The sequence below is a fragment of the Quercus robur genome, chromosome 4 (genome assembly GCF_932294415.1).
Source record: "Quercus robur chromosome 4, dhQueRobu3.1, whole genome shotgun sequence".
In the NCBI taxonomy this organism is placed as follows: Eukaryota; Viridiplantae; Streptophyta; class Magnoliopsida; order Fagales; family Fagaceae; genus Quercus; species Quercus robur.
The window spans coordinates 88,414-113,714 of record NC_065537.1 but is presented as its reverse complement, the minus strand read 5'-3'; the positions used below and the strand labels follow the sequence as shown (position 1 = coordinate 113,714).

Sequence of the window (25,301 nt, the reverse complement as noted above, 5' to 3'; positions counted from 1 at the left end):
TGTATGGATATCATCTTGCTCATCCATGTTTTCAAACTTAGGCTCCACCAATTCTGTTTCTTTATCCACATCTTCAACAATCCCTTCAGTAGGATTTACTATGGTAGTAAAGGCATTTAGGATTCCATCATCCGCATTATCACAATCATCCTCAAGCTTAGTGCCACTCAAAGTAGCATCAAGTTCCTTGCTCTTCCCAATGGTTTTGAGATATGTAGGGCACACTTGTTTCATATGACCAAAACCTTGATACCCAAAGCACTTTGGTCCTAAGGGAATAGTGTACTAACCGCCATCCCTAACATTCTTCTTCCCTTTGTCTTGGCTCTTAGACTAAGAAGAACTAGGCTGTCTATGGTCCTTGTTGAAGCCCTTTGCATTGGCATTCTTCATGAACTTCTTGAATTGCCTAGTGATGTAGAACTTCATCTTAGAATCTTCATCATTAGAGGACTCATCAGTATCACTACTCTTGGCCTTCAATGCCATGATCTTACTCTTGCTCAATTTCCCAATCCTTGTTAAACCCAACTCATAGGTCTGCAGATTGCCAACCAACTCTGTCAAAGGAATTTTGTCAATGTCCTTTGATTCTTCAATGGTAGTGATCTTGGCATGGAATCTCTCAGGTAGAAATTTGAGCACCTTTCTCACAATCTTGGGTTCAGGAATGATTTTCCCAAGATTAAATGCTGAGTTCATTATGTCCTTAAGCTTGGCATAGAACTCATCGAACGACTCATCCTTCTCCATCTTGATCTCTTCAAAGCTTGTAATGAGACTCTGAAGTTTTGAATCCTTAACAACCTTGGTTCCTTCATAGGTTATCTGGAGGATGGTCCATGCTTCCTTTGCAGTTTCAATGGAGGATATCTTCTTGAACTCTTCATTTGTGACTGCACTAAATAGAGCATTCGATGCTCTGCTGTTGAAGTTTGTCACCTTGATCTTAGCATCATCCTAGTCGACCGACGCTTCCGTAGGCTTCATCTAGCCTATTTCCACAGCTTGCCACACTTTTTCATCTAAAGATTGTAAGAAAGCTCTCATGCGTACTTTCCAGTAAGCATATTTAGTTCCATCAAATAAAGGAGGTATAATAAGAGACTGTCCTTTATCCATGACAAACATAGGTCAATGGATCACACAACAAAGATTAAAACCTAATCAGAGTGTGCCTGCTCTGATACCACTTGATAGGCCAAAAGTGTATTGACCCCTTGTGATGACTTAATTGATTAATTAGTCAAGTTTATTAATTAATCAGATTAACATGCGATGTATGTGGTAGTACAAAAAAATCACCAATTAACTAAAATAAGCAGCGGAAAATAAATTGATACGGTGATTTGTTTACGAATGGGGAAAACCTACATGGCAAAAACTTCACTGGGTGATTTTAAGGTCACGACTCCCGAGAATCCACTATTATCAAAACAAGTGTTTACAAGTAAAGGAATCCCAGTACCTTATACCAACCTACAGTTGAACCTTTACTCTAATACCCAATTGAACTTGTTTTGTAGTGACAATCTCCCCTTTTAATACACGGCTCCCAGCTCGTGACTAACCAATTGTGTGGATCCCAGTACATGACTTGATCACCAACTTGACAAGGATGTTGGCTACAAAGTTCTTCAGTTCATCACACGATGAAGATCATGAAATTGCCTAGTCACAAAACCTTATGGTGCACAAACATAGCAGCTTCTTCAAGAACTAGGGCAAACTAGGTTTTCAGTCACACTCTTCTTCACACTTGTGGAATTTTGTTCTTGTACAACTTGTGTCACCTTTTACGGCTCTTAAAATAATCCTTATATATGTTTAGGGTTGTGAGAAAAGAAAACCCAAACATACATTCACGGATTGGATGAAAATCAAAACTGAAAATCTGAAATTCATAAATCTCAACAGATACCCTATCTATCAAGCAACTATCGAGCCTCGGGCTAAAACAGCTCTCTTCAAATCTCGATAGATGCTAGCTGTCGAGCTTTAAAATCCTACACTTTCTAACTTGATTCGATAGACTTGCATGGCTGTAACACTTGAACTTAAAACCTTGTTTCTTGAAGCATTAAACATATTCTAGATCTAGCCAATTACAAGTAAAGTGCGTTGTCAAAGGATTAGCCAATTATATAAAATAGTGACATATGTTCTTATCATTTAATCACATATATCCTAACACATTTCAATAATCATGTTTTCTGAAAACTATGCATCCTTCACTTGGTGCTTGGATGAGCTTGTCAAAATTGTTGAGTGTAAGAAGAATGATCAGTTGGTGCTACTACTGTTTTACAATGTGGAAAAATTTAAGGATAACAAAAAGATACAAAGGTGGAGGGATGCTCTACATGAAGCAGCCAATATATCTTGTTGGCATTACGAGCACAAGTATGTATTTAGTGATTAGTCTTGTACTTTTTAGAGTTTTAATGGTTTTGTGATGACCACTATATTTTGTTGTTAAACAACTACCTAACCTAACTGTTTGCTTATTCTTCTTATTCTTTTTAGCTAAGTTTTGACAAATTTTGAAAGTTTTTTTTTTTTTTTTAAATTTTTTTTTTTTTTTGTCATCACATTTTCTACTAAAGTAATTAGTTATAGGTTAATGATAGAAATAAAAGAACTTAATATTAGGTTGCCTTATATACCATCTAATTAGGAATTTTTGTCGCAAATTATTTAGAAAATTTTAAAAGGCATTTTTAATAAATTTTGTTCAAGTATTAGAAGTAGGACCCCAATAAGATTATGTCTTCACCTAACTGGACTCTCCATGCAACTTCATGTCTAAAGTCTAAACTTAGAGTGTGTTTGGTTGGGTGGGGAGGAAGGAAAAATAAATGGTGGGACTCATGTGTTTTCTTCTCAAACTCACTAAAAAGTTTTCTCTTCAAAATGGAGAGAAAACTGAAGGGAAAAATTTTAAATCATTTTTGGACAAAAATGCCCACGTTCAATTACACATGTGCTTGTCCACATTGCTCTTCTTTTTTTTTTTTTTTTTTTTTTTTTTTTTTTTTTTGATTTACTTGGTAGGCTTCCTACATGTCCTGTGCTCATATATTTTTTCTTTTTCTTTTTCTTTCTTTTGATTTTTTTTTTTTGGTTTAGATGTGATTTTATTTTAGAAACGATTTTTATTTTTTTAATAAATTTAGGTGATTGATTTTTTTTGGTTGTTTATCCCTTTTTCGGTTTTAATTGGGTATCATTTTCTAATAAGGGTATATGCGTATATTTATAAAAACTCATTTTTTCTATCCTTTCACTTTTCCACTCCCAACCAAACAAAAATGAGTGAAATTAAAATATTTTTTATTCTCTCATTTTTCCACCATTCCAACTAAACAGACCCTTAATGCCGCAACCTAGGGAAAAACTAAACTATTGTACTACTCAAAAGTCAGGAGTAAAATTATACTACATAAATTCTTTATTAATTATTTGTTAATGGCATGTGAGTTTAATGAAAAAAAAAAAAAAAAAAAAAAAAAATCCTGGGCTTGTCCCACATCGGTGGGGTGCATATGTGTGTTTGGGTTTATAACTTGCTTCGCGTTACCAACTGTTGCATACAATTTTGGTAATGGCGTGTGAGTTTAACAGAAAAAAAAAAAAAAAAAATTATACTACTATAGTACATAATTTTTTTTTTTAATATAAAAGATGCGATATCCTAATTTTTAATTAGACTATTCCACTATAATATGAATTGCAAAAAATGTTTTTTACATTAATCTTTTTTAATAAGCATTTTTGTATTAAAATGTTTTGTTTGTTTACTATGCAGAAGAGTAAATTGCAGGCCGAAAATCTATTTTTCGCCTGGAATAGCCAAAACTGATTAAAATAGCCAAAACTGATCGAAGTAGCCGGTAAAGTCCGGAATGGTCTTCTATTTTTGGCAAGATGAAATGGGCCTATTCCTCTACCAGAATGAGTAATCGTACAAAATCACCCAATTTGGTCCGGTTCAACCCAAAACCAGGTATCATTTCGGTCCGGTAAAAACCCTTAAAACCAGTGAAAATAGGAAATCGAATGCTTTTCCGTTTCTTTGACCATACCTGTTTTAAAACCATGTTTATGTAGCTCAATAGACTTATAGACTTAATAAACACTCAATGTATGACTTAACACTTATCTCTCTCTCTATATATATATATATATATATATTGTATGACTTAACCTATGTCCACATAATACATACACTTATCCAACATCCAACCTACATAATTTAGGTATATAGTGAAGTTTTCATTTAGCATCAAAATATATATATATATATATATATATATATATATAGTGATATAAGAATGAAAGGCATGATTTAATAAAAAAGATTTAAATTCCTAATTCTAATAATGTTTTATATATTTGGAGAAGATATTATTAAAAATGAATTTTTTATTTTATTTTTAATATTAGAATAATTGGTTGGCTAAAAATATCCAAGAATATAAGAGAAAAAAATTGTACATCTCCAATCCCATGGAACACATAGTACATGTTACTTTATATTTAAATATTATATAAGTTTAGAATTTTAGCAGATTTTTTTTTCTCTATAATATAAGTATAATGCTTAAATTATTAAAACTTAAATTTTAAGATAATATTTTAAAAATTAATATTCTTTTTTTTGCTATTTTTGGGCCGGAGCCCATATTTCTAACTTCCAATGCCTATCTTGGTTTTTTTTTTTTTTTTTGCAAAAACAACATTTTAGTCACTACATTTTGGTGTAACAATCAATTTAGTCCATATATTTTGTTAGTAGTCAATTTGATATCTGCTATCAACTCATGAAAAATCCTTATGTGACAAACGGTGGGCATAGTTGACAAGCTGAAGGTGACGTGAATTATAAAATAATATTATAAAATTTTAATTAACATAAAAAATGTTACCTAGAATTTGAATCTATAAAAAGCCACATCAAAGGAAAACACACACACACACAACTCTAAATATAAAAATAACTTATGCATTTCTTCCATTTTCTTCCAATCCAAACACACACAAACAATGAAGGTCTGCAAACACTAAACAGTTTATCAATACACACAAGCTTAGATTTCACAAACTCATAATGTACATATGCCCGTATTCACTCACCCACAACAATTTTATAATTACAGGATACAAGCCCAACTACAATTCACAAAGCCAAGACCAAAAAATACGAAGAAATTTCGCAACAAGTTCACCATTTTAAACCTAGAAACTAAACCAAAAAAAAAAAAAAAAATCTCTATCACAGCAGTAGAAAACCAAAGGAATCTAGACGCTTAAAGTGGAAGAACCAAGATTCACTACCAATAGTTGCTGTGGTGGTCAATTATGAAGGGGTGAAACTTGTCTAGAGTTTTGCAAGAACAGAGCTAGAGTTTTGATCTAGCTTAGAAACTTGTCTTTCCTATAATACACTAAACAAGAATCATCAAGGCATCATGTGGGACATAAGACAAGTAATAACAATACTGCTCAAAACAAATCATCACAAACACATAATAATATCCATATATAAAAGTATGGGGAAAGAGAGAGTGAAAAAGATGCATTATATATATAGCCTCAAAGAACAATGTAAAATGACTACAAAATCCAAAAGTACAAGAGAATATGAGAAATAACAAAGAAAACTAAAATAAGAATCACAATATGACAAAATGCATCAACAAATGCATGAACATGCGACTTTAACTCTACCCAACCCAAAAATGCAACACAATCCAACACTATAGCACTCATATCCACATCAACATACAAAGCCTCTAATAATGCAATAAAAAACCCCAATAAAAAATGTATATGAAATCTTGTGACAATCTAAGCAAAACCCCTCTAGAAATTTGAACAAATATGACCTACAACTCAAAATCCCAAAAACCTAGACCCTATTTGAAAATGCAATGCATGAACATAAACCAATGCAAAAAGAAGGATTAAGAGAGAGTTGCCAAGAAATTGGAAGTGGAGAGGGTTGAAAATTAGAGAGGGAGTCCTGATTTGGTGTTTGAAGGGTTGAAGAGTCATAATGAGTGAGAGAAAGACGAGTTTGAAATGAACCCAAAACTGCCCTAGGTATTTAAAATACCCAAGACTCAATCGGTCAACCTTGAGTCAACCCGGTATTGGGAAGGTAGGGAGCAACCTAGCAAACCTTGATCAATTGGATAGGCATTAAGAAAACTTGATTGAATGGAGAGGTATTAGGAAAATTCCTAGGTACTCCCGAAGCACAGAAAAATGGTGTTCCCTCCTCTCACATTCATGGTGGACTCCAGCATGAATTTAATGATTGGACCCCACTATGAATGTGAGAGAAGGGAACATCATTCTCTGTACTCTTAGAGTATATAAGAATTGCTCGAGGTATCAAGTAGGAGTCAAGATGTTTGTTCCTTCACTATACTGAGCAGTTTCATTAGTAGTTTTCTTGTGCCTTTGACATGGATCTTCAACACACTTTTGGACACAAAACTAAGACTCAAATATGTCAAAAAGTCAATTTTGATTGGGATTTGCCAGTGCACTAACCTATTACCCTAATAATACATATGACTAGGAAAATCATATAAATAATCACAAATGGTGGCGAAGTGACTTGGTTTACATTGAGGCAAATTCAAAGGACTAAGTTCTTATAAATGTGGGAAATTATGATACTCGGTTTCAAAGGGAAAAAAAAAATATAAGATTTTGTTTTTAAGGGGGAACTTGGTAATTTTGACATTGGGTTTTTAATAGGTGTGGAGAATTTTTACATTGCCTTGCTAAAATGACAAGTGTTTTTTTTTTTTGTTTTTTTTTATTTATATATATATATATATATATATATATACATATACATATATATATATATATATATATGTATATATATATATACATATATATATATATATATATATATATTTATAGTGTAAATGGGTTCATGTCAAAAAAAAAAAAAAAAAAAAAATTTCGACTCACTTTGACACAATTTATAAATGAGTCAATTCCAAAGGCAAAGAGGATAATCTCGGGGTGCTACTCAATAGGAGGGAGCGGAAGTCACTCAAAGCTTCTAGTCATGGATTTCACTTAATTTAACCAAGCCACAAACTTGATTGTGAGGAGGAATTGCTCAAGTATAAAGCAACACAAAGTTGCAAATAATCTTCTTAATCAAATAGTTTTTGTTCTTCTCATTTCTCATTGATATATATATATATATATATATATATAGATAAGTGATTACAATGCAGAAGAGTTAATAATCTTGTGTCAAATTCTTTTAGTTAGTTGAAATGGGTTGTATTTATGCCAACTTAATACAACATGTTTAGGAAGTAGGTTGTGTTAGGTTCTAAAGTTTAGGACTTTATGTATTTAGAACTCTAATTTGTATTGTTGGCAAACCATGATCAAAACAATGTATTTAGAAGTGTTTAAAGCTAGCTCAAAGTTGTATGTCAATGTAAAGTTGGAATCGAGTGTAAAGCAGAAAGCAGTGTGGCTTTCGGCCTGGCTCGATCGATCGAAGCTTAGGCTCGACCGATCGAACGTCGGGCAGATTGCTTTTCTGTAGATTCGTCCAACTCAGCCCTAGTTGTTTTAAAACGTTTTTAGGGTTTCTTATTGTCCTAAGTATAAAAGGCAAACCCTAGCCACATTTTAGTGTTGCTCATATTGCGGTTTGTGTAAATCTCTTGTGAGATCTAGAGGAGCTTTCCTTTACACAAACTTAGGGTTTTCAAGGAGGAGATATTCTCTAAACCTTGATGATCAAAACAGTTGCTGCCATTAAAGCTTAAAGAATACACAAGCGGGGGTGCTTGTAGCTGGTGGGAATCCAAAGAAAGAAGGAGTCTGTGGATTCGGAGCTTGCATGTGGTCGTGTCAGTAAGTTCTACTGGTTGGTAACATTAGGAAGTTGAGCGGGGGTGCTTGTAAGTCCTTTTGTATGAACTTCGATTCTTTCTGATAGTGGATTCAAGTTTACCTTGAGGATAGCTAGGTTAAATCCTCCCCAGGTTTTTATCGGTTTGGTTTCCTGGGTGATCATATCATTGTCTTATTTATTTTCCGCTGCTATGCATGATATGATTGTTTGATTGTGATAACCTAGACTTGAAATTGGACTAAGTAACAACTTGGCTAATTAATTAGGTTAAATCAATTGTTTTAAGGAGTCTAAAAAACTGTCAAGTGGTATCAGAGTGGGTAGCTCTTGTGTTTTTGATCCTTTGATCTCTTGAGCTGATCCTTGACCCCTGTTGTCATGGAACACAGACACTCTCTAGTTATTCCTCCTCACTTTGATGGGAATAATTATGCTTACTGGAAAGTAAGGATGAAAGCCTTCTTGAAATCCATTGATGAGAGGGTGTGGAATTCCGTTGAATACGGATGGGAGAAGCCCACTACTCCTGTTAGTGAGTGGGAAACTTCTCAGAAAGAAGCAGCTTCGTTTAATAGCAAGGCTATGAATGCGATTTTTAATGCTGTTTCTATGGAGGAATTTAAGAGAATCTCGAATATTGAGATCGCTCATACTGCTTGGAATATCCTCCAGACTGTGCATGAAGGCACAAAGGCTGTCAAAATAAATAAACTGCAGCAATTGACTTCTAAATTTGAATGCATTAGGATGTCTGATGATGAATCTTTTGATGAATTCTATGCTAAACTGAATGATATTGTTAATTCTGCTTTTAACTTGGGTGAAATCTATGATCAACCTAAAATTGTTAGGAAGATTCTTAGATCTTTGACTGAAGACTGTAGACCCAAGGTGACTGCCATTACTGAAAGCAAGGATGTGGAATCCATCCCTATTGATGAGCTTGTAGGATCTCTTCAATCCTATGAGTTGGATCTACCCAAAACTTCCAAATCCAAATCAATGGCTCTTAAGTCAGTTGATGATGTTGATGGTGGTGGATTTGATGATGAGCTCTCTGCTACAGAGATTGCCTATCTTGCCAAAAACTTTAGAAACTTTCTCAGGAATAACAATAGAAAGGCAAGAGGCACAAACACTGCTGAACCTAGAAATTTTAGGAAGTATGATCCCACTAAGGTTAACAATAATGATAAACCTAGAGAAAGAATAGGTCAAACTTCCAATAATTCTTTGGGCTCTCAATGTTTTGGATGTCAAGGGTATGGACACTTGAAATCTGAATGTCCAACCTATTTGAAGTCTATGGGTAAGGCTATGGCTGTAACCCTTAGTGATGGTGAAGTTTCTGATCATGATTCTGATTGTGATGAGGATGGAAACTTCATTGCTTTCACTGCTACTGCTGTAGTTGATGAGAGTATATCTGTTGAAGAGAACCCTTCTGATGGGGAACTCTCTGAAGATGCAGATCTTCAAGAAGCCTATAACAAACTTTGCAAAGTTGCTGCAAAGGATGCTATGAATGTTGAACTTGGCCTAAAGAAAATTGAATCTCTTGAGCTTGAAAAGAAAAATTTGCTTGTTAAATTATTTGATGCTAATGACCTTTTGAACAATGTGAAAACTGAAAACATGTTGTTGCTTGATAAAGTTAAATCTTTAGAACTTGATTTATCTGTTGCTAGATTTGCTAGTTCTAAACTTGATCAAATGCCGAGTGTTCAAAAGTCATCTTCTGACAAAACTGGTTTAGGTTATGTTGATAGCATCTGTGTGTTCGCTCCCCATTCCACTAAGTTTGTTCCTTCATCTTCTTCTTCTGAACCTTCTGCGAGTGAGATAGTGAGTGAAACTGTCAAACCCCCTGTGAGTGAGGTTGCTAAACCCTTAGAAGGTTCATCATCTAGGAGGATTAGGGTTGATCTGAAAGAGTCTAAGCCTAAGAAGCCTACCCTATCTAAGGACAAGACACATGATAAACCTGCATGGGTTTGTCATTTTTGTGGAAAGACTGGACACATACGTCCAAATTACTACAAGCTGCAAGCTGCAAAGAGAGCAAACAAACCAAAAGTACCTGTGCCTCAAGCACTTGATCCTATGGTACTTATTGGTGATTTGGTAAAGGCTTTAAACCTTTATTCTAATCCTGGAGTTGGAAATCATTCTCAAGTGAATAAGAACTCCAATGCTTGTGGTGCATCTAAAAAGTTTTGGATGCAAAAGACTCGTCCTAACTGAGTCTTTCTGACATGGTCCTTGTGCTTCATTGCTATACCCTTTGTGACCATTGTTATTTGGTTTTTTTTGTTGTCTCTAGGATTTACATTGCATAACATTCATGCATTTCATTCTAGGTGTTTTTATTTGTATTAAAATAAAAAATATATATAAAAAAAAGGGGGAAAAGGAAGCACATTTTGTTTTTGCACTATTCTTCTTGGTCTTTGAGAACAAGGTTGGTCATTTTATTTTCACATAACATGTGGTTTTGTACCTTGTTTAGCTTTGATGAGCTTAATTATTGCACTCTACTAGTTGAAGATTTGTAGTGCATGTTGTGTGGGAAAGATGTGTATGGTTTTTGATTACTATGTCTTAATCTTGAAGTCACATGTTTTTAAATGTTGGACTTGAACTTGTAGAGAAAGGTATAAATAACCATCTCACCACTGTTCACTAGCCAATCATGAACATCTTAGTGCATATCATAAGATTTTGTGCTCGAGAAAGTGAAGCACATGCACAAAAAGAACATAAGGTGAAGCCTCAGTAAAAGTGCTTAATTCTTAAAATCTAATTGGTGTGTACTATTAGGCTTGATGCCAAACTCACATAAACTTAAAATTGGAATGTATATTATGAGGCATAAATACAAGAAACTTACATGATTGCAAGCTTATGATCTAGGAGATGTGGGAGTTATATGATGTAACTCTTTAGGTGATCATCTCTTTTAAATTCTTTGTGATGAATTTTGTAGACTTTGTGATTGATTGCTATTCACATATCATCTCACATGTATCTCATGTCTTTGCTAGTCGCACACACTACACGAGTTACTCGTTGCTAAACATTGTACATGTTATTGTGTGTATTTATGGTCTGACCAACCAAGTTTTTGCAATCACTTTGAATTATGTGCAAACTAAATTTGTTACTTGAAAATTTGTGGAGAATGCAAAATTTTGTTCTTGGGAATATTGGGTTTAAAATTCTTGTTTGGAAAAACATATCATCTCATACTCATGCATTTTTGGTCTTAAATTTTAATGCTTTGAGTCAAATCTTTTTGTTTTTCAAAAATTGTTTTTTTCCAAAAAATTTTGATGAGCCTCTGCCTGATTCGATCGGTCCATCCTGTTTTTCGACCGATCGAAATTTTAAAAAATTTAATTTTTTTAGAGAGGGAGCCTCTGTCTGTTTCGACCGGTCGAGGCTGATTTTCGACTGATTGAAACTCGTGTTTCTGGTTTTTAAAAAAGGCAGAATAGGACTTTTTCAAAGTCACTATTCAAACTTTTTCAAATTTCCTCTCTCTCTCTGCGTTGGCACTTGGCTCCACCATCAATTTTTGTGGTTTTCCTTCAAGATTCTTGCTGGGTTTTTGTCTTTAGAAGCTGGTAAGACCCTTTTACCCATCCTTTTCAAGTTTATTTCTTGATTTCATGCATTCTCATGGGTATTTTCGGCACTTTCAAAATTATTGGGGTTTTTGATGATTCAAGCCAATTCTTGTGTAATTGATCAATGGGTTTTTATGCCATGATGTTATATTAATGTTTCCTATGATTTAATTTGATCAATTTGATGGTTTTTGAAAAATTGAAAATTCTAGGGTTTTGAATTTGATCCGAATTGGGGATTTTGTCAAATTAGGTTTAAATTGATGAAATTGGCTTCTCCAATTGATGTAATTGGTCATTATTATTGTTATTCTATCATGTGCAATGATCAATTCGTCAATTTTTTAAAAAATTGATCAAGTGGTTTCTTTATTTTGGGGTTTTTGTGTTAAAAACCTTTATGTCAAGCCAATTTTGTAATTTGAACCTTCTTGACTTGATTCACTGCACTAGCACATGCATCATGACATTTAAACTTGTTCATGCATCATATAGATTTTGTTTTTTTTTTTGTTTTTTGTGCTAACTTGCAGTCTGCCCTTGGTTTTTGTTTTGTGGTTTTGTTCTTTCGCTCTGTGTTTTGATCCTTATCTTAGCACCATGCCTAGGAAAACTAGAGCTAATAGGACCACTTCCACTTCCTTTGAGTCTCCACCTAGAGTAGAGCTGTTTAAGAATGATAAGTGTAGAGAAGCTTATGACACCTTGATCTGTAGGCGTAAGATCTGGTCTAAGCGAGCTGTTGTGTTTAGATGCGCTTGATCCGGCCATTAGGGCTAATTTTGAGTCTAGGGGTTGGTTGCCTCTCGTACAGATAGATCATCCACCTCCGACCGCCCTGATTAGAGAGTTCTATTCGAATCTCTCTTGCCACATCTATGATTCCAACACCCTTGTTAGGAGTTGGATACAAGGTGTAGAGTTCACCATTACCCCTCGAGTGGTGGCTGATGCTCTAGGGGTGCCGATAGTTTGGGATGCTGTCTATCCCTATGATGAGTCACCTTCTTTAGATGTAGTCATGTCTTACATCACTGGGTCATCTATCCAGTGGGGTTCTGATCCTCGGATCACGTCCGCTGAGCTTACTGAGACTGCCTATCTCCTCTTTAGGATTGCGTGTCATTCTGTGTGGCCTATCTCTCACTTCCACACCATCCCTTTAGAGCGATGTGTGTTTTTGGTCGCCTTAGCTTCTGGAGCATCTATCAGTTTTCCTCACTTGTTCCTTCGTTCTTTGAACGAGGTTCATAGGAGTTCTGCCGTAGGGCATGCGCTGATTCATCCTATTTTCATTCATAGGATTCTGCTCTATTTGGGGTTAGATGGTTTTCCGTCAGGTGAGCCTGTTCATGTGATAGCTCCTATAGGTGCCACCTTTCTTCGTCAGAGGGTTGCTTAGTTGAAGGGTCCTTCTTCTTGTCCTAGAGGTGCGTCGTCTAGTAGTGTTCCCCCTCCTCCCTCTTCTACAGGTACAGATGCTGCTGAGCCTTCAGGTACTGCTGCTGATGCTGATGCTGCTGTTCCTCCACCGACTGCTACGGATGATTCAGACATTCGTCGCACGTTGGATCATCTCTTGACCGTTCAGGCGGCTCAAGGACAGATTTTGGTGGACATGCTTGATGATATCCGTGCCTTGCGTGCGGAGTTGGCGCAGTTTAGACCACCTCCTTTTTGATGATGGATATCTTGTGTGCCCTTTGGCATTCCGTCACAAAAAAGGGGGAGTACTTGTAGAGTTTGCTTTCAGGGGGAGATTTTTGTTTTTGGTTGGAGCTTATGGAGTTTTTAGATTGTATCTAGGTACTTCACTGTGTACTTAACTTTTTTAACTCTTTCCTTGTTTTTTGATGGATATTCATGTTAGGGGGATTTTTATGTTTTTGTTAGTACTTTATTTGTTTCTTGTTTCAAACTACTTATTGATTTATATTTATGAGTTATTCATTGATATATGTCTTTATTTGTGTGTTGTTTGAAATCAAGAAGTTATTTTGTTTACTTGTATTATTTCCACACATGCGGTTATGCATTTTGTTTAGTGTTTCAGGAAATATACAGGTTGATTCAATTGAGCTACTGTCTACACTTGCAACTGATGGATAGTAGTTAGGATTGAATTTTTTGTTTATGAGCATTATTTTGTAAAGGGCTTTTCATTTGTAAACTTTGAGCTTCTATGTTGTGTTTTGTCACGGATTGCCAAAGGGGGAGTTTGTTAGGTTCTAAAGTTTAGGACTTTATGTATTTAGAACTCTAATTTGTATTGTTGGCAAACCATGATCAAAACAATGTGTTTAGAAGTGTTTAAAGCTAGCTCAAAGTTGTATGTCAATGTAAAGTTAGAATCGAGTGTAAAGCAGAAAGCAGTGTGGCTTTCGGCCTGGCTCAATCGATCGAAGCTTAGGCTCGACCGATCGAACGTCGGGTAGATTGCTTTTCTGCAGATTCGTCCAACTCAGCCCTAGTTGTTTTAAAACGTTTTTAGGGTTTCTTATTGTCCTAAGTATAAAAGGCAAACCCTAGCCACGTTTTAGTGTTGCTCATATTGCGGTTTGTGTAAATCTCTTGTGAGATCTAGAGGAGCTTTCCTTTACACAAACTTAGGGTTTTCAAGGAGGAGATATTCTCTAAACCTTGATGATCAAAACAGTTGCTGCCATTAAAGCTTAAAGAATACACAAGCTGGGGTGCTTGTAGCTGGTGGGAATCCAAAGAAAGAAGGAGTCCGTGGATTCGGAGCTTGCACGTGGTCGTGTCAATAAATTCTACTGGTTGGTAGCATTAGGAAGTCGAGCGGGGGTGCTTGTAAGTCCTTTTGTATGAACTTCGATTCTTTCTGATAGTGGATTCAAGTTTACCTTGAGGATAGCTAGGTTAAATCCTCCCCAGGTTTTTATCGGTTTGGTTTCCTGGGTGATCATATCATTGTCTTATTTATTTTCCGCTGCTATGCATGATATGATTGTTTGATTGTGATAACCTAGACTTGAAATTGGACTAAGTAACAACTTGGCTAATTAATTAGGTTAAATCAATTGTTTTAAGGGGTCTAAAAAACTGTCAGGTTGAATGGGTCGTATCTTCGTCAATCCAGCACAAACTATTTACTAAGCATGTTACTTAGATTATGTCATGTCAACCTGTTAATAAATAGGTAATGTTAGAATTTAGCAATTTTAACATGATTATTAAATGGGTTGTGTTAAGATTAACCCATGTAATATAATTCAACTACTTCGACATGATCCACCAAAACAAATTGCCACCGCTAGTGTAGAGACCCTAGCGTTGCTTAGACACATTAGTTGTTTCTACCTCAAACAATCCCAAAGAGGAGACTACCCAAACACTTGAGAGAAGAGGCTAGAGATTCCCAAGCTAAGGACACTAAAATTTCTTTTTGTTATTGATATATTGTTTTGGAATAGTAGTTTCCTAGGAATAATTTTTATTTTATTTTTTATTTATAAATCTTTGGCAATTTTTTCCCGTGAAAGACGGTTAGTAGATCTAGACATAGATCATGATTTTTGAATTTTTCTTAGTGAATTGGGGACTGAATGCAAGAAGTTTGATAGTTTTTATGATTAACAATTGATATTTTACGGTTGAGGGAATTTAGGAATGGTCGTATATCACTGAGAAGATAGTATGAAATTGTTAAAAATAAATATCTTATTTATGAAAGTTATTGTTTTTCTTGCAAAAATTTAGTATTTTGCACATGAAGTTTTGGATTTTTGTTTTCATTATTATTTCAGAGATTGTTTTGGCAATTGAATTATTGAGAATTCTTTTAGTATAGTTACTACTATATAAGAAGGCATTGCATGCATGTAAGGTGAAAAATTTATAAAGGTATGATTGCTGTCCTTGCCTAACTGATTCATTAGGTTAGGAGCATGACAACTAATTTGCTAGCTCACCAAAAGAGGTGCTAATAAAATAATAGTTCATCAATCTGTGAGTTATATTTCACTTACTTTAATTAGTGAAATTTTAATTGTAATGTACAAACTAAACATCTTGAATCATGAATTTAGTTTATATTCTTATTTTCTTATTATATTTTAATTCATCACATGTTTTTAATGCTCTATGAATGGCAGTTGTACTGAATTTGAATTTATCCAAGGAATTGTTGAAGAGGTATCAAATTCAAAATTTAATCGAATGCCATTATTTGTTGCTAAATATCCTGTTGGAATAAGTTCTTGAGTTGAGGCCATAAAATTCTTTTAGATATTGAATCAAATGATGTTCTTATGGTAGGAATCTATGGCCTTGGTGGAGTTGGTAAAACAACAGTTGCAGAAGATATTTATAATAGGCTTTTTAATATTTTTGATGGAAGCAGCTTTCTAGAGAAAATCAGCAAGAATTCAAAGACAAATGGAGGTGTAATCCAACTGCAAGAGACACTTCTTTTTGAAATCTTAGGGGATAGGAATTTGAAAGTGAGTAGCATATTGAGAGGGATCAACATGATAAATGAAAGTCTTTGTTGCAAAAGCGTTCTTATAATTCTTGATGGTGTGGATGAATTAGATCAGATAGAAAGTTTGCTTGGAAAATGTGATGGGTTTGCTTCGGGAAGTAGAATTATTATAACGGCAAGAGATAAGCACTTGGTAGATCCTCTTGGAAATGGACATTCAACCTATGAGGTTAAGGGATTAAATGAACAAGAAGCTATTGAACTTTTCAATCAACATGCTTTCAAGAGAAACAAACCCAAGGAAGATTGTTGGGAACTTGCAAACCAAGTAATACGCTATGCAAAAGGTCTTCCATTAGCTCTAACAATAATGGGTGTTGATTTTTATGGAAGAACAAAAGCTGAATGGAAAAGTGCATTACATAAGTATGAAAAATTTCCTAGTAGAGGTATTCAGAAAATACTGAAAATAAGTTATGAAGAATTAGATGAAACTGAATTGGATATTTTTCTTGATATTGCGTGTTTCTTCAATGGACATTACATGGATTATGTTGTGGATATACTAGAAACTTATGATTTATACCTGATATCTAGTATTCCAAAAATTATAGACAAGTGTCTTGTGACTGTTGATCAATATAATAAATTGTCAATGCATGACTTGCTACAACAAATGGGTAGGGAAATTGTTTGACAAGAATCACCACATATATTAGGTGTTGGTAGGACCCGCCGTCTTTATACGCTCATAGACGAGTTGCCTTTCACCCCTGACAGGACGAGTCGACAAGAATCACCACATAAGCCCAAAGAACATAGCAGGATATTGTGTTATGAGGATGCTCTGGACATACTAGCCGAAAATATGGTATAATTTGTTTTAATCCACTTTCTCCCTTTTCTTCATATAGTAGATGTAGTTGCTTTCTTCTCTATTTTTCTTTTCCTTATAAATTCCCTTTTTTTTTTATAGAAAAAATTATTTTGTAATATGATTCACTTACCCTTTGTTCAACTAGGGGTCAGATAAAATTCAAGGCATAATGTTGTGCTCAACTAAACCAATGACAGTGCAGTTAAAGGAGAAATTTCTTAAGATGAAAAATCTCAAATTTCTTATAATTCATAATCTAAATAGTTTTGGATGCCTTGAATATCTTCCCAATGAATTAAGGTTTCTTGATTGTTTGGATATCCACTTTCTTCGTTGCCATCCAACTTTTGTCCTTAGAAACTGGTTGCGCTTCAACATGTCTCGTAGCCGATTGGAGAATCAATTCACACAGGTATGTTCTTTAATATTTATAAATTATTACTTCCTTAAACTATACTAATTTTTTTCCTTCTGTAGATTTTTTCGTCCGAAACCTTGAAATATGTGAATTTCAGTTGGTGTGAATACATTAGGAAATTACCTGACTTATCGCAGGCCCCTAACATAAAAGAATTGGATCTTAAGTATTGTACAGATTTAGTTGAGGTTCATGACTCTGTCGGGTGTCTTCAAAAGCTTGAAGTATGGGAACTTAGCAATTGCACTAAATTTGAAATTCTTCCAAGCTACCTCATGATGAAATCTCTCGCATATTTAACACTTACAGGCTGCTCAAGCCTCAAAAAGTTCCCTAATATTTCTCAAGAAATGGAATTTTTAGGCAAGTTAGCACTGCACTCAACTTGTATTTGTGAGTTGCCTTTATCATTTGGGAATCTCATTGGGTTTAAGACTTTACTCCTCGGAAACCATTCACTATATCTTCCAAGTAGCATTTATAAATTGCAACATATTGAGAGGTTCTCTCTTTATGGTGATGTCATATTTCCAAAGGAACTAGAGAATGATAGACGACCACCATGTGATTCTTATAAAGGCCTTTCCCAATATATTTTTCTAAGCTTGAATTATTTATCTCTTAGTTTCTTTAAGATTTGCTCTGAAATAGATTTTATATTGGCTTCTTGTTGCCCCCTCTCATTAGAAAGTTTATACATCACCGATAGCAATATTGTTACCCTCCCAAAATTCTTTGGCAGATTTGAGAGATTACATATGCTTTTTATCGAAAGGTGCAATGAGCTTCTAGAAATTCCAAGTCTTCCACAAAGTATAATAAAAGTCCTTACATCAAACTACCACTCGTTGGATTCCCTAAACCCTAAACCCTAAACCCTAAACCTTAAACCCTAACTCTTTCAATCTTTACTAGGGTGAACAAAAAATGTTAGGCGGGATTATTGAAGTCCATGTTTCTTACTTCTTTTGTTTTTGTTTGTTAATTTTATACATGTCACTGTTAAGTTTGGTAGTAGTTGAAAACCCAAGTCTCACTCTCACATAATTGAAAGAAATTGTAGGCTTAAACATATCTTGTCTTATTTATTTTTCTGGGTCACCATATCTTGTCTTATTTATTTTTCTGCTGCATGATTTTGACATGATATTGATATTTTTTTGTTTTAATAAGTTTTATTCATAATAAATCTAATTAACAACTTAGGTTTAAAACTTATTAATTCTATCAACCGGGGTCTAAATTTCCTAATACTTCACATATTCTCTCACGGTTTCTCTTTCCTACTATTTTACGATTAACAGATAGGAGGTGGGCCTCTTATGGCATTCACCCCCAATGAAGTGACAGACAAAGGAGTCACTTAGCTAGTCAAAATTTGCAATGGACACTGCAGACAGTTTACTGAACCACTCCTTTGTTGCTCCCCTAAGAGTTGTTGGGAATGTCCTACAAATGACTTCATCTAGGGTCTATTGGAGGATTAGAATTGTTTTGAATGCCCCTATGTGATCCAGGGGATCCTTAGTGCCATCGTAAACTTCCAGCTGAGGGAGACAAAATTTGGGAGGCAAGGAGCACTCCAAAACACTAGCAATGAAGGGCGAGTCTGTCCTCTTAATAATGCCATCAAGGTTTATTGCTGTCTTATCCTTCATGGTGTTTTTGACTTTGTTTATCTTCTTCCTCATGTTCTTCATCATTTTATCACTACCACGGGTTGACTGCACAATGTATTCCAAAGTTTCCCTTCTGCTATTCCCTAGACTCTGGGCCTTGTCATCATTGTCATTACGATTGCGTTGAGACTGTGATATACTCGTACCCTCGGGACCCGCCTTTCGCTTCAATTCTTCATTCCGTTTCATCAATTCTTGCACATTAGCTGTTAGTGCTTGAATTTTTTGGGCCATTACCCCCAAATCTGGTGGTGTGGTTGTGGCTAAGTGCATCAGTTCTGAGGAACTTAGTCAGTAGAGAATTCAACAGCTTATGGTTGGTATATTCTCATAGACGGCGCCAAACTGATGAAGTAAGATTTCACCTCATCAGTACATTCCTTGTCAATACAATGGATGACCTAGAATCTGATGTCAAAGAAAGCACTTAATAGATAGTGGCACCAGTTTGGGGCCTACTAAGGACCCTCCGAAGCTTAAGTTAGCTTATACTCATTTGAAATCTATAATCTATAAAGCAATTGTGTGTTCGTTTCTTTTTACTTGTCTTTCTTGGCTTTATATAGCCTTATGCTAAGTTAATACTTAGTATAACGTTACACTGTAGCTGGAGGAATTAATGCTCAATGATGGCCATTTAATCCCAATGCTTTCTGTTTGTAACCGACTTTTAATTCCGTATTATAGGATAAGAATAATGGTCCTGTACTATTTATTGCTTGATCATTGAATGCTGTCTAGAATTAATGCCCTTATGCTCGTCTATACTCTTACTTGTCATTGTTATGGACGGTTTACGAGTGATAAATGACCATTTATATGCTACTTGTCAATACCCATTTACAAAACAACCCAAACACCAAAATGCCCAAACACATCAACCCAAACACTTAAGTCAAGTCAAACCCATAAACCTATGAGTGTTGGTGGCAAGCAACGATGATACAAGCTCAAGAGTGGTGAGAATGGAGATGAAGGTTAGGTTTTGCTTGAAAGATAGCTAGATTGAGAGGGAATTGGCCAGAGAAAGCTAGAGAATAGGGAGAAAGAGAAAGAGATGTCGATTTTCAGAGCCACCTCCACGATGGTGGTAGTGAGCTATGGTGAGCAACAGCGTTTCGCTAGAGGACTAGCCATGGGGGTTGGTTATCAGTACGAGAATCATGTGTTTAGAGAGAGAGTAGAGAGAGAGAGAGAGAGAGAGAGAGTTTAGAGAAGAGAGAAGAGTGTTTTGATTTGCTGAGACAACCAAGAGAGAGAAGAGAGAAATATAATAAAAAAATCAAGTAGAAATGGTAAAGAAATAATTGGCATTTGACACATCCAATGGAGGTCTTTTTTTAAAAAATAATTTGGTGTGCTAAAATTTAGCATTTAGCACATCCAATACTCTTATTGCTATATATACTAGCCTCACTTGCAAATGAGTGTGGTTAGAGATATTGTATCATTCTGATTATTTACATGTACACTAGATATATCATATGATCAATACAACGGGTGGATGACCACTTGAGTGAATTTTATATACTATTTGTTCTTTAGTTTTCTCTTTATTACTATCTCCTTTATTTTATAACACCTATAGGAGATTAGAAGGAGGAGGAGGTTTTGCGTTAAGTTAATGTCTTGATGGCTTACCACCTTTTCAATTTAAGCTTTTCGTTTTCCTTTTCCTAAAATTTATCAACCTACTTCGATTTAACAAATGAAAAGTCTAAAGGCACGGTGAATGCCTTTTGCTGTTTGTATTGTGGTTCGAAGTGAGTGGTAAAGGGAGTGATCCTTTGTGTTTTTTATGGTGGCTCTAGCAAATGCAGATAAAGCCTAAAACTTAGTGACTCTACTTTTATCCCAACCATTTCAACAACACCAAGAAAGGGCACGAGGAATGTTATTCTAGTAGAAAAAAATAGGGCAAAGCATAGAGAACCTCCCTTGCTTTCTCCATTAAACATGAAATCCCTCAAAAGTTTTTGAGTCTAACACACTTAAATCCCTTGTAGTAAAAATATTGATTGCGTAACTCTTAACTCCTTGTGATTGTTGTTCGCGAAAAATAATCTGCAAGCGCACAGAATCGTAACAAGTAGTAAAGTGCTTTTAGAAAACGAATGTCGAACCCACAGGGATTAACTATGTTATTGAATATCGAAATTCAGTAAATTAATTACTATTTGGAAAATAGAAAATAAATGGAATGTTCTACTATTTGAATTAAATTAAACTATTTAATAAAAATAAATCTACGAATAAAAAAAAAAAACAAAGCGTAAAAATCTAACAGTGTAAAAATATAATGAGAATGGATCTAGAGCAATTGATTTCACCTAACAAATCCCACACAATTTATTCTTTCTAATTATTAAATTCTAATAATCTCCCGTTGATGATTAAAAATTCCTTAAGTATTCAATATCTTCTCTCGAATAATATCAAAAATATCTTCAAATAACAATTCCATATCTCTATGTGAATTTAATTAATCGGAGACTCATTACATACTTTGAATTTTCTGAAAAATCACACTAATCGCAGTAAAGCATCTCTACTTTCGCTCAACTAATGGTGTTTAATTCTAGAACTAAAATAACAAATCACCTCTCGGTCTCATTGTCATTCAATTGATCAATCAATAATCCATAAAAAGAAATATTAAGAATTAAGAATAAAAATTAAACACTCAATCATGAAAATACTAAAAATAAAATAACTCAGAATATAAATTGTCTGTTCATTGCTAGACTACATCAATGCTCTAGAAAATAAAATTTAGTTCATAATCAAATTGAAAAGAAAACAAATAAAACTTATGTGTTTCATGGGAATTGGTTGATCAACATGAAGCTCTCGCCTTTGTCCTCAAATCCTCCTCTTCAAAAAGACTCCCAAAAAAAAAAAAAAAAAAAAAACTTCAATGCGGCACCTGCAGCCCTAGCACTGGCCTCCCTGAATTTTGCCCTAAAGAGCTTTTAAATAGGTCAAGGAATCCTATTACAAGTTGAATTCCAGTTTGGAGAAAATCCCAGATTTTCAGGCTTCATTTAACTGACTATTTTGGCCCAATTAACTTTAGAATTTGGGCTTTTGCTAAACTACAAAGTTGATTAATCTGAAATCTTCTCATTCCTTCAAAGCACAAATGAATAGATAAATATAAATAAAAATAAAATCAAATCAAAAGAAATAAAGGAAAACTAACAATTTTAATAAATAAGAGGATAATAAAAATCATGTAAAAATTACACTTATCAATTGTTTAGTATAACATGAAACCCCCTAATTTTTTCACATAAAACAAAATCATAGGGGTTTCATAAACTATTTATATGTAAAACAATTTATTATTTAAACTATTAAAAATTGATTAACTTTTTATACATTTCATAATTTTCAAGACTATTAGTGCTCTAAGTGACAGTGTAATCTCTAATTTATATAACATTTTTTTTTTTATATCTAAAATATATTTTATTTAAGTTTCTGTCAAAAAATGTAAACAATGTTAATTGATTTGTTTTTTTTTTTTTTAATCATATAAAGACTAATTTGATATACATATTTTTGTGGTAAATATACGAGAAATTAAATATTATATTTTGAATATTATTATAGACATACTTTATGTATAAGTAATATATATATGTGTGTAAATTATTCAATACTCCAAGATCAATGCTTCTCCCTCTTATCCGAGGGTAGGTTTCATCTTAAATTTAATTAATGGAATCTATTATATATTATGTGAGTGGAGAAACATTAATTGTAGAATACTAAACAATTAAACTGGGGTAGTTGGATAGGCTAGATTGCTATCCAACAAATGCTTTCAAATGCTTCCAAATAAGTGTTGTGCAGTACCACAGCTGAAGCTTTATCTTCGGATGAAACAATTTTATCAAAGGAGAAGTGAGAGGAGGAAGGAGAGAACGTGAGAGAAAATGAGAGAAAATGAAAAAGTAAAGAGAAGAAGTGGGTGTGTGATGGGTGTACGAGTGGAGAAGAGAACATGTTGTGTGTGTCTCAAAAGGAAAAAAAAAATTAAAAAAATTAAATAAATAAAAAATTGAAAGGAAGAAAAGTAGGGTGCCCAATGGTTTTAAGTTATGTGATCACTAGGGGTGGCAAAATTGGATATGACCCTCCAACTTGACATGACACGACACGAAATTAGCATAATATAGGTTGAAGTTTAATGGGTTTGTGTTATATTCAGGTTGACACGACGTACAAGTTTGATAAACGGGTTGGATTAGTATTTAACCTATGAAAATCGTTTGACCCATATAATTGAATAAAATTTTACCAATACACCCTTCAAACCCTAGGTATATAAATTTTTTAATTATTTTGGTTTATTTTCTTCGACATATTGTGATTAATTATTTGTGATATTGAGATATGTTTTAGTTTTGAATAATTATTTGTGATACAGTTGCTCATTAGTTCTGAATTTTATAATTAAAATATTTATTTGTTTTTTCATAAATTTTTTTTCTTCATTTTGATAAAATTTGATAAACAGGTCGACACGACTGACCTGTTTAATAAATGGGTCATATTAGGGTTAAGGAATCTTCACCCGTTTAATAAACATATAAGGTTAGTGTTGGACAATATAGTCAGATACGCATGAGTTGACATGACACGAACCCGACACGCGAGCACGAATTGCCACTCCTAGTGACCACACTTTGCTGTCGGCACCATGAAGGCTGAGATATTACAAAAGTGCCATTGAAGCCCAAATCTCATAACTTGAAAACACTCAAAATCAGTTTTCAGTTTTCATGACTCAAATTCAAATTTTTGAGTTTTGAATTATGGAAACTTAACTAAAAAATTTGTCCAAACAACATGCATTTCAATGGACCCCATAAATTTTAAGTTTTCGGATATAACTCAGTTTTCATCAATCTAAACACCCTCTAAGTTTCATGACTTGACCAGTCACTTTGGCTAGCAAACTAACAACTCGAGTTTATGAGGTATTGTGCATATCAGATTTCTTCAACCATTCAAATTAGTTAGTTAGGCACGTTTTCAAACAATATAGGAAAGTAATATCTCGAGTTTTAGAAACTCGAGATCCATATTAGAACTCGAGTCTGAAAGACTCGCTTTAGATTTCGAGTCTTTAAAACTCGAGTATCATGCAAAAAAAATTTAACGTATAGTGGCGTTTTTAAGACTTACAGTGACGTTTTAAAACCCTATAGCGACGTTTTCCTGCAAAATTTTTTTTTTATAAGTACAGGTTTAAGGAGTCCTATAGTGACGTTTTATAGACCTATAGCGGCGTTTTTATTCAATTTATGGAACTCGAGTCTTTAAAACTCGATTTTCAGCTTGATTTTTTTCCAACTTCCAACTAATCCACTTGCAAATCGAGACTTAAAAACTCGAGTTCTATCTTGGAACTCGAGTTTTAGACACTCGAGATGCTAGTTTTCAAAATTGTTTTGAAACGTGACAATTAACTAAATTTTTTAATATTTATTGTTATTTAGAAAAAAAATTCGGAGTTTATACTGAAAGGTTTGGAACCCTTGCAACTATAATAGAAAGCTGTTTGATTCTTGTCAAACCCTTTCACCTCACATATTGTTCATTTAACAAAAGCCCCTGACATAACATATTTTACAAATTAAGTTAAACCCGTAGAGCAGCGTACACGTTTTTTTAATGAAATCAAACTAGTTTTGCAATGCCAATGTTTTACAAACCATGATTGAGATTTTTCTTCATAAGCAAGTGTCAGAATGGAGTTTAAACTAGATCAACCTAAGCAGCTCAGCTCCTGTCTCACTTGAAAGGAAGAGGTTGTTAACATACTGTAGAACAGCTTTAGCCGCAGTAACGTACTTCTGAAGAGGCTCCTTCACTGACTCCTCTAATAAAAGTAAAGAAAATTGAGAAGAACAAAATCAAAACCATCTAAATTAATTTTCAAAGATTTTGAATATTTTGTTATCATTAACAGTGATTATCAGATATCAAACAATAGCATGATCAGAACTCAGATATCGAAAATAAACTATTATTATTGTGTGTCAATAGCGGTATGGGAATTGCCTTTACCTAGGCCCATAACCTGGTTAAGGTTAGTAAAAATATACAAATAAACACAAGAATAGCACGGCCAATTTCGGCCAAACATGACTAAACCTAATATTCTAAATTTCTAATAGCATAGGGGGGTATCAAGATGGGTTACGAGAAACCAATTTGTGTATCGATACTAGAGCTTGAATCGGTCTAGGTGGATGAGATTGTTGTCAGGAGTTAGGCCCTAAAGTCCAATTTTATATGACAGCATGATTAATTAAAATGTTTAATTATATGAGA

General features: G+C 34.2%; 1 protein-coding gene across 1 annotated transcript; it reads left to right on the top strand.

The window, feature by feature from the left end:
- The first annotated feature begins 15,806 nt into the window (after positions 1-15,806).
- On the top strand, positions 15,807-16,676 carry LOC126724448 (disease resistance protein RUN1-like). The gene has a single exon (XM_050428978.1). The coding sequence runs from the start codon at positions 15,807-15,809 to the stop codon at positions 16,674-16,676; it is 870 nt and encodes a 289-aa protein (XP_050284935.1).
- The last annotated feature ends 8,625 nt before the right edge of the window (positions 16,677-25,301 follow it).

Coding starts and splice junctions, on each gene's coding strand:
- LOC126724448 (XM_050428978.1), top strand. CDS start 15,807: ATGGTAGGAATCTATGGCCTTGGTGGAGTTGGTAAAACAACAGTTGCA.